Below are 11,246 nucleotides of genomic sequence, written 5' to 3' on the forward strand. Positions count from 1 at the left end.
CAACTTGGCATTGAATTACAAAATTTAAATTATGTGGCCTTGATAACCAGCCCTGGCAATATACATGATCTTCAGAGTAATGGTTCGTTTGCATTTCATAAGAAGCAGTTCAAAGGCAAAAAAAAAATAAATATATGGAACAGATTTATCACAAAGGACCTCAGAAACATGGAAAAGCTCAGAAGAAATCCATTTTGCTGGAGTTAATAATGCAATTAATATAAAATGCAATGATTGGCTGGGAATGAATTAGGTGGTGAAGAGTTTAATCATGAAGTTTAAACTTCAAATGACTAAAAAATAAATAAATAAATAAATAAATAAATAATATATATATATATATATATATATATATATATATATATATATATATATATATACATACACACACACACACACACACACACACACACACACACACACACACACACACACACACAGAACATTTTTATTTGTATTTTAATTCATTTATTATTATTATTATTATTATTATTTATTATTATTATTATTATTATTATTATTATTATTATTATTATTATTATTATTATTATTATTATCTGTAGTAGCTGTTTACAGCTCTATAGTTTCTATTAGAACTCCCGGAGTTTACAGTCTTATTATGTATAGCTGACTTTACCACAGCACACAAACTGGCAGTTATATACAAATAACGACCAGATTTCTAAATATTACTGATGAAGATAGAAACGTGTTCATTGAAAATCAGGAAAATACTGCTACTAGAAAAGCGTACTTACATACTTTACTAAAACCTAGAAGAAAATGTCGAAAACAGGAAAATTAATCAAATACCAGTACGGCAACTCGACAACATACTGGCGAAATTGATCCTGTCAGTGAGGCGTCAAAAAGGAGATGAATTTGAGCTGCTCACCCTCTGCAGTATACAGCGAATACGGTAGTTCAATTTACTAAGGTAACCAAACGAACTGCACAAAAAATAAAGAATGCGTTGTGGCAAAATGTTAGGTTATTAGCATAACCATGGTTCCCTGAAAAGAGAATGACAATCATTACCGAATGGGAAGAGCCTCTCAGATCGTCAATCTCTGAGCAAATATACAAAAGCTGCCCTATTAGGGCCCTGCTGTGAGAAGGAAGTCCTGCCCACCTCCTGTTGAAGAGGGACGTCCTCACAATAGTACATCGCCATTTTCTTTCGAAAACAGAGGTCAGCTGGGGACACGACATCAAACGGTAATGGTTGCCATTCTCTTTTCAGGGAACCAGGGTTATGGTAATAACCTAACGTTCTCTTTCAATTCAAATGACAACCATTACCAAACGGGAAAGCTGTACCAAAGCTGTCGTGGCTCCCGATTACTGACAGTACAGCCTCACGGCGATAGCAACAGAGCCCACATGACGCCTAAGGGCATGCCGCCTGCAACACCCTAGAGTCCAGAGAGAGAGTCGCTCGGTTTATCACATCAAGGTTGGTAAAAACGCACAAATGTCTGACTACCTGTCCATGTAGCAGCACTGCATAACTCATCTAAGGAGGCACCATGAAAGAAAGCCCACGAAGATGCCTGGCCCCTGGTAGAATGGGCCGTAATGTCCCCCGGTAACGGGGAGTCCGTCTGTTCATACGCCAAGTGTATCGCATCAGTCACCCAGTGCGCTAGACGTTGCTTTGATAGGGCCTGACCTCTAGAGCAGGACCCGTAGCAGACAAACAGCTGGTTGGACTGTCTTCAGGACGCCGTCCTATCCAAATAACAGCGCAGAGCCCGAACTGGGCATAGCGTGTGTTGTCTACGGTCCTCCTCTGACTTGTGCGGAGGAGGTCTGAAAGTTTCCAAAACCACTGACTGGTTATTATGGAATGAGGATACCACCTTTGGCAAAAAGGATGAATTTGTTCTTAATGTTACCCGCGAGTCACTTCCAGTGAAAGCCATACATGTGTCATCGATGGACAGCCCATGAAGCTCACTTACTCATCTGACAGACGTAATAGCGATTAAAAATGCCACTTTCAAAGAAACAGAGCACAGTTCTGCTGACACCATGGGCTCAAAAGGGGGACCCATAAGGGCCCTCAGTACCAATTCTAGATCCCACTTGGGGACCATACTTTTCTTGGGAGGACGAAGCCTCCGAGCCCCTTTAAGAAACTGCACTGCCAGGAAATGTGCCCCAGGGGACACCGAGTCAATTTTGACATGGCACACTTACTGCTGTCAGGTATACCTTCAAAGTGGACACTGATTTCCCTGCGTCAAACAGGTGTTGTAAGAAGGTTAATATCTTCTCAATCGGGCAAGTCACCGGATCGTGACCTTCGGCAAGGCACCAGTCTTGGAAAACTTTCTATTTATATGAGTACTGGGCTCTAGTGCTCGGCGCCCTAGCAGACTGTCGTGTTTCTGCTATTGCATCTGGCAAACCTTGTCTGAATACATGGCTCCGTTCAATGGCCAGACCCAGAGTTGGAGCTGGGCTAGGTTCGGGTGCCATAATAGCCCCTCTGCTTGGCTCAGAAGGTCCTTGCACAGCGGGAGCTGCCACGGCTGATCCAACAACATGTTGGAGAGGACACCAAACCAGTGCTGTCAACATGTTGAACTTTCTCTGTTTGAGGAACAAGTTAAGGACCCTGAGGTCGATAATTGGTCTGAAACAGCTGTCCCTTTTGGGCACCAGGAAGTACCTGGAGTAAAAGCCGCTGAGGGCATCACTTGGGCTTGCCAAGCATACAGCATTCTTCCTTCAAAGATTGGCGATCTCCTGTTAATGGATTATCGCCCTCACTGGTTCGACAGTGGTGAGGAGCACACCCTTGAAGGGTGGCGGACCTATGCGGAATTGTAGAGCGTATCCGTGTCTCATAGTCGATAACAACCAGGAGTCCTGGGTGCAGCCTTGCCATGGGTCGTTGCCGTTGGTCAGTCCGGTTGTGGGGGGGTTTGGTGGCAGCCAGGGCCCCTCAGGGGTGGTCTCCCTTGGGCTTGGGAGGGGGCGGGTCTTTCTTAGACCCCGGCCTCGGTCTCCAGCCAGAGAACCGGTTACCCCTGGCCTGCAGTGGTCCCCTGCTGCTGGCCCTGCCTCTGCCTCTGCCTGCTTGTCAACTCTTGGAGGGTGGTGTTCAGACCCTTTTACCTCAGCAGGCTGTGCATGCCACTTTGGGTGTGACACTGTAAGTTGGAAGGCACGAGAACTTTGAGGCGACCTCCATGGCCTTGTGGGACCTCTAAAGGCTCACATCAATGGTCGCCCCGAAAGTCTGCCCTGGTGTAATAGAGGCATCCAACAGCGCCACCTTCTCGGTCTCTACGACCTTGGCTTGCGTCAGCCACAAATGCCGGTGAGCGGCCACCATCGCCGCCAGGGACCTCCCTAATGCCTGACCTAACTCCCCTATTAGGTCAGTCATCGCCTTAGCCACCGCCTGGAGCTCCCCTGTGTCTGCCTCCATGGCTCTGTCCTGCATCCTCTCCGCCAAATGGCTCTGGTAGAGTACCAGTATGGCCATGGCGTTTGCTGCTTGCACAGACAGCGCTGCCAATGCATATGCCTTCTTTAGCATCGCATCCATTGTTCTGCAAGGCTATGACGGGCATGGTGGGTCCTTGTCTCCCTTGGTGAAGGTGGAACCTTGCACCAGCACTGTGACCGTGACCCCGATGGTGGGGAACGCGCCTAGGTCCACTTCTTGGGCTCCTGCAGTGGGCAGCAGAGACTCAGCTGTTCTGGAGGCTGAAGGTGCAGACACTGGGTTGCCCCAGGAAAAGCTCACCAAATCCAGGAAGTCCTGGCATAAGGGGAGGGCGTGCTGTGGTTGCCCTCTGCCTGCTGCATTAGCGCCCAGAACTCCTCCCTCTGGGACACATGTGGTAAGGGCAGCAGTGCTCCCCACTGTGGCTTGCCCGATAGAGGTAGCTGGGTCCGAAACGTCCGACCTGGACGCCGTGAAGGACAGCTCACCTGGGCTAGGTGGTCTTGGCAGAGGTAATGGGGAACGAGACTGTGGGGGCTGGGGCTGCCCGGTGGTAGGGGGCAGCCTGCCCTGAGACTTTAATAGGGTCTCTAGCATAGTTTGCTGAGCCCTTACAGTCTTTGCCAGCTCTGTGAAGCGCCACTCGGCCGAGCTTGGGCTCCTTCGAGGTGACTGCGATGGTGACCATCTGCACCTGCGTGGGGAAGGGGAGCGGTACCTGCGTGGCGACCTTCTGTCCCCTGGGGAAAGGGAGCGGTACCTGTGTGGTGACCCTCTGTCCTCTGGTAAGCCTCCCCTTGAGTGGTACCGCTTCAGCAGTGACCATCTCGCCTCCCCTGAGAGGTGCCTGCGCCTCTGTACCGGTGATGGAGAAGGGGCGGGTGACCTGGTTGTGCAGGAGAGTTCCCTGGTCACTGTAGCAGGGGAGGGGGGTTCTGGACAACCTCTGCAGATGCTCTTGGACCACCGATCTCATTCTCCCATGGCTTGAGGAGAGAAACTCTGCTGAGGATAGGGTTGCTCTCCGTCGCTTTGTTCTCCTCAAGAACTTCCTACATGGACAGAAGTCCAGCTTACCTGCCAGCGCCTTGGCCGCATGTTCTGGCCCGAGGCACCGATGTTCATCCTGTTCAACCGGTGCCGAATCAGTCGATGCCGTGATCGGCATCGAGACAAGCGCTGTTGGTGCCGAGGTCGGCGCCGACATGTATTGCGGTCGGTGCCGGGCTGTAGACGGCCTTGAAGCTATTCCCAGGTGCTGAATCAATCAGTACCGGGATTGGCGTCAAAAAGAGCACGGTCTGTGCCAGGAGCTCGGTGCCAAGGTCGATGCCGACGTGTAGCGCAGTTGGAGCCGGGCTGTAGATGGCCTCGAAGAGGTTCACCGGTGACGGACCACTTGTGCTGGAAACGGCGCCGAGAAACGGTCTGCCGATGCCGAGACAGTCGGTGTCGAGTTGACCTGTTCCAAGGTTGGTGCTGATGGTAAGTAGCGGCGAAGATGTTTACATTGATGCCGAGTCTATCGGGGCCAGGCAGGCGCTGTTTCTTCAAAATCGCGATCGAAGGGAAAAAACGCGGTCGATGCCGGGGTATGCACCTGATTTAATCGCCGTGGTCGCCAAAGGCAAGTGCAACCGCTCTAGGAAAGCCCGAGGATTGAAGGGGGCGCTAGGCCCAAGCAGTTTTTTTTTTTTTGGTTGCTGTGACCGATTAAATTGGTGTAGAGGACGACGCTGCGAGCCCGCGGGTCTCCTTACAGCACCACAACAGCTCTCTCACAGCGTATCAACTACACAAAGCCTTGTGTAGTGAGCAAGTAATGGCCGCTCGCTAATCCCTGAAGAGGGGTCAAAACCAGCTGTAGCCAGAAAACTGACATGGGAATATAGCGAGAGCAGTATTACCAATGCTCGAAAGCATGATTACCATGGATTTTTAATTTATTTGGAAAACCATATAAATCAGCCAAATTCGGAACGCAAACGCAGAAGCAATTTACAACCTGTGAGAGAAAATGGCGATGTGCTACTGTGAAGACGTCCCTCTTCAACAGGAGGTGGGCGGGACTTTCCCTGCACAGCAGGGCCCTGATAGGGCAGCTTTTGTATATTTGCTCAGAGATTGACGGTCAGAGAGGCTCTTCCCATTCGGTAATGGTTGTCATTCGAATTGGAAGTGAACAAACGCTTACAACTAATTATAACAAATAAAGTACACCAAAGTGTGCAATAAAAAGCCTGTAATTGTATCTCGTTCTGGTGACATGGGTACTTGACCTTCGTCTCGTCGTTTATCTTGCCACCAGAAGCCCTTGATACGATTATTATCATATTCAGGGAATATGTCCCACAGCTTACAGGCTTATGATGCACACTTTGGTGTAGTTTATTCCTTATGTTGTTGTTGTTGTTGTTGATAATATTCAAGGGTGAAAAAAAAGTGCATGTACTCATACGCACAGCTGGGTGTAAACATTTAAAAATTCAGATAACACTATGTAACACAATTTTTGTTCCTGGGTAGTAAGTGTTATTTCCTAATTGCTTGTGCCTCAAAAGTATAGAAAATGGCTATTATTCCCCACAAACTTTGCTTTTGTGACCAGGACAGTGATATTTTGAAATTGACCTATTTCCAATGAGAAAACGGGCGAATTTGTGTCTTTTCGTTCACATAAAGTCAGAAAAAAACAACATATGAATCCAAATTAACATGTATTTATACTAAAGTAACACAAAAATGACTACAAAAGATTTAGAAGTGAGTAGTTTTTCGAGATTTACGATTATACTGTAAATTACTTTCACTAATCAGCCCCCAAATGTAGTCTCCCATCATGTTCTCGTTATACTGTCCTTGGTAGCGGTGTTCAAAGTCCAGTATATCCTGGTGGAAGTGCTCGCCTTGCTCATCCGAGTACACTCCCATGTTCTCCTTGAATTTATCAAGATGAGCATCAAGGATATGGACTTTGAGGGACATCCTACAGCCCATTGTGCTGTAGTTCTTCACCAGAGTCTCAACCAGCTCCACATAGTTTTCGGCCTTGTGATTGCCCAGGAAGCCCCGAACCACTGCGACAAAGCTGTTCCAAGCCGCTTTCTCCTTATTAGTGAGCTTCTTGGGGAATTCATTGCACTCTAGGATCTTCTTTATCTGTGGTCCGACAAAGACACCGGCTTTGACCTTTGCCTCAGACAGCTTAGGGAAGAAGTCTTGAAGGTACTTGAAGGCTGCCGACTCCTTATCTAGACTCTGACAAATTGTTTCATAAGGCCCAATTTGATGTGCAGTGGTGGCATCAGCACCTTCCGGGGGTCCACCAGTGGCTCCCACTTGATGTTGTTCCTCCCCACAGAGAACTCGGTCCGCTGTGGCCAGTCCCGCCTGTGGTAGTGCGCCTTGGTGTCCCTGCTGTCCAAAAGGCAAAGATAGCAGGGAAACTTGGTAAAACCGCCTTGGAGACCCATCAGGAATGCGACCATTGCAGCCTCTTGATGCCATCTCAGAAAAATGCAGATATGTATCCACTTAGGCAGCTGGAACGAAACTGAACTGGTGGGCTTAAGGCCCCTGTATTTATACTACTATTTATATTACTGGAAAGTTCTAGAAAGTTCTAGAAGTTACTCCAAGTTTACTCAGCACTGAATCTAAGTGGAATGTTCTGGAAAATAGGTAAATTTCAAAATATCACTGTCCTGGTCACAAAAGCAAAGTCTGTGGAGAATAATAGCCATTATCTAATAAGCAATTAGGAAATAACACTTACTACCCAGGAACCAAAAAAAATAAAAAATTTGTTACACGGTGTAATCTGAGTGCCAATGCATAAATACTTTTAAAATGTGTTTCAAGATAACCTAAAAAAGGGATTTAATAAAAAAAAAAAAAAAATGGTATAATAAAAACAACTGTGCTATGAAAAAATCAAGGGGTTTCCATGCAAGGTTTTTTTTTTTAACTTGAGACATTTACATGAGAAAATTGTCTTGTGTAAATGCTTTTTTGGGTTTCAATTCGCTTAGTTTATTTTACTTGAGTAAACCAGGCTTTTCACCCGACGTCATGCAAATGAATGGGAAAGGTGGGGGTTGATATGGAAATTAGCTATGCGAAAAGTACTCGTGCTGTTTTTGTTTTTGTGAAAATGTGGTTTCTATGCGCAGAGAACTGGTACACGAGTGAATCCAAGCTGCTATAATAAAGCAAAGTGCCTCATGTCTGGCTGGTTAATAATGTGTTTTAATGCTCTTGCCCAAATTGTTTTTCAAATGACATTAGTAGTAAATAGTGTTTCAACTAATGTATCTTACAACTCATTAATTAAAAATAAACTCTGAGGTATAAAATGAAACTGACCAACATGTACTGTAGATCACCATGGATGAAAACCAGTGAAGTTATATATAGGATCATAACAAAACTAAATGTTGATCAGTTAACATGCACCTTGCAAGTTGGGCCAGTGTTTGAAATGCGTGAAGCATAACCTCTATCTGTATCCCGATTCTGACTCGCTACCAAATCTGAAGCAGCACTTTGTTGATCCTGTTTTTTTAATGTTAATATCTACTGTCCCACGCATCACCTGCCATTTTAGAAAATTTCGCGCAAATTCTGACAATGTAGTAAATCTTTGCAAGGCAAAACGCGTTATGACAATTGTTTATAATACTGATCAACTATGCAATTTATGGCGAACATTGACGTGGATTTTTCAAATTCATGTGCAGCAATGGTCGTTCTAATATTCGCACTAAAGAAAATAATTATTACTTCATAATAATTATAATTACTCAACACCGCTATTTTCACGTTGCACAGCAAAGGTCTTCTCTCGTTGATCAACAAATGACATAAAGTGAAATGGGCGGAGATTTGTGGCGCATGTCAAAATGAAATCTGATCAGAATAAAAGCTCAGCCAATCAACATGCAGTAATTATACTGACGTTAATGGTGGCCAATCGCAGCTAACAAAAACAGGAGCTGTGTGAGGAAACAAAATGCAAGCAACACGAGCTGTGCTGACTAAGCACATTTGAGAAATGCTGCGCTCGTGGACTGTGTGAGTGGATGGAATGCATCTGCGTTGGATGAAAAGCAGATTAAATAAATCCCGATACGGAGTACCGGCAGAATTTCACCCCTGATAATAATAATAATAATAATAATAATAATAATAATAATAATAAATAATAATATGAAGGTGGATGTGAAGATGTTTACATTAATACAAAATTACATGTTGTTTTTTGTGTTTTTTTGTAGCAGCGAAACAAATACAAAAACACAAACTGTTTTTTTTTTTTTTTTAACCTACCGATAGCATTTGTCTTGCACTTGCATTGACCTGAATTTTGGTGACAAGTAATATCTCCATTTAGCGTCCCTGAGGTATTACAGTTACAAGGACTGCAGCCATCAGGGTCCAAGTGTTGTAGATTATAGAATCCATGCTGGCACTGATTGCACTGTCTGCCAGACACATGTCTCTTACATTTACACTGCCCTCCAATCTAAAAGAGATAGGGAACACCATGTGATTTGGATTAAATCATTACCCATTGTACTATGAACATGTTAGAGCTTATACAATGAAAATTTAAAAAAACACAAAACCACTCAAGGAATGGAAATTAAAGATCTGGTGAGAAAACATATAATTTAGGTGACAAAATAAAAAAAAAACAGTATCACATACAGTGCTTAGAACAAAGGAAATGAAGAGAAATGCAATTTGTAGATGGTACAGTAGAAACAGGATCAGAAATTATTACATTGGTTATAATGTATAAGGAAGAATAATGATTAAAGAAAAAGTTATAGAAATAATGCAGGGAACCTGGATAAGCAAACAGTTGTTATCTAATATTTAATCTGATTGATCACAGAATTGATTTTCAATTTCCCTTCCCTGTTTACCCATTGAAATTAATCTGTGTTTGAATCACCGATTTCAAAGTAGTCATGGAAAGGATGTGTAATGGAGATGTAAACTTGGAAACCAGATTCTTAAAGATAATTTTAGATACTGACTGCCTGTTTCTGATAATAAATTTGATAAAGATCATTCTAAATCGCCAAGCTGCAATGAATACGTCAGTGGATCGTTTTTCCTTGTTTTTGAAACATTCATCAATATCTAACTGTGTTTACAATATATGATATTGAGAGTAATGTAAACAATTTGTCAATAAGAAAATACAATTGTTTTCATTAGCAAGACTAAAGGAAATCACTGGCAAATGTAACATGCTATAAGCAAATTGGAAGCATGTTATTTTAAATTCCATTAACAATGTAAATACTTTGCAACTACTTAGTAATGACATTGTACTTCATCAAGATAAATAACACATTATTCATACAGAACCCTGAAAGTAACATGAATTCATCATGAACAGGGGGGGCCGTGTTTTCAGGGCAGATGATAGGAAAAAGTGTTGAATGTATCATTAATGAATGGTTACTTCATGTGAATTAAACAAAGTTAGAAATGTATTACAGAGCCATGCTCCTTTGTAACAACATTGCTAATAACACATTTTTTAAATTAAGCAATACCAGCAAATCAGTACATTTTATTTTTTTCTGTGTTTAGTCCTAAATACAAACTAAATAAATGTTACACAATTTATTTTTAAATTTTCGTCCAATTAACGTCACCTACAGGCCTATGTTTACCAACTTACCAATTTACTAATAAGCACCTACCCCATTGCATAACAGGCTGCCATTAATGACACCAGCTCCATAACAGTCACAAGGGTTGCACACATCGATTGCAGAAAGAGCAACATCCAGTTCTCGGAAAAAGAAATGCCTGCACAATTCACAGTTTCTCCCTTCAATTGAAAAGGTACAATGTTAACTGCTTAAAATTCAATCATAATAAGAGTATAATTCAACATTAAAAGTGGTATTCCTCAGAGAGATCTGGGAGAACTTTGTAATTTTCAGGATGTCCATTTTAATGCCCCCTTTCATCTCTACCTGCCACTTTACTGATGCTGAGCATATGAAACAATGAACCTGTTACAGATTTTGTTTTACTTCATTAAACTTCCATCTGCTATGTAATAATGGCACATTTCTGCAAATCCACATTATATGGAGAACCGTGCATGCCTGTCACAATACAATTTTTATCAACAAAAAACAACCTTTTTTTGGTGAAGCTAAATGTGCATTACTACTGTTAATTAAAAAAAAAAAAATGCATATTACGTATGTAAATTGGCAGGTCAGATTTAACAAAAAATGAAAGAGTAAATCTTTAAATGACATTAAGTGTTTTTGTTTTGTGTATTTATTATTATTATTATTTATTATTATTATTATTATTATTATTATTATTATTATTATTATTATTTTACATTTTCCTGACTGTTTTATGGTGTTTACAATCATTCTGAATATGTTGGTTATGTTGTTCCTGAATTTAGTTATTATAATGTTCTATAAATCTGCCTTTACCAGGCTTTGAACTGCTTGAGCTTATCTAGAGAATCTGAAATACTGGGACTGAACAGCCTTCCTCACCCCATTCAAACAAATACATAATATTATAATTTGAAAGTTGCTCAGTCTTGCAAGTTGCAGTATACACAGGGTGAACATTATATTTTGAAGTTACTGTATATCAGTAGAGGCTCCTTAGAGGAGGCAAGGGAGGCAGTTCCTCCCCCAAAATATCATAATCATCATCATCATTATAATAATAATATAATCATAATAATAATAATAATAATAATAATAATAATAATAATAATAAT

At 42.5% G+C, this 11,246-nt stretch overlaps 1 protein-coding gene across 1 annotated transcript in view; it reads right to left on the reverse strand.

Annotated features, from left to right (window-relative positions):
- Nucleotides 1-11,246, reverse strand: part of ush2a (Usher syndrome 2A (autosomal recessive, mild)) — a 378,004-nt gene that overhangs the window by 302,292 nt on the left and 64,466 nt on the right. The window contains exons 12-13 of the mRNA XM_041252711.1: nucleotides 10,186-10,316; nucleotides 8,792-8,987 (exon numbers count right to left, since the gene is read on the reverse strand). Coding sequence (XP_041108645.1) covers nucleotides 8,792-8,987; nucleotides 10,186-10,316 — 327 coding nt within the window. The remainder of the gene's footprint in view (nucleotides 1-8,791; nucleotides 8,988-10,185; nucleotides 10,317-11,246) is intronic.

The sequence above is a fragment of the Polyodon spathula genome, chromosome 6 (genome assembly GCF_017654505.1).
Source record: "Polyodon spathula isolate WHYD16114869_AA chromosome 6, ASM1765450v1, whole genome shotgun sequence".
Lineage (NCBI taxonomy): Eukaryota > Metazoa > Chordata > Actinopteri > Acipenseriformes > Polyodontidae > Polyodon > Polyodon spathula.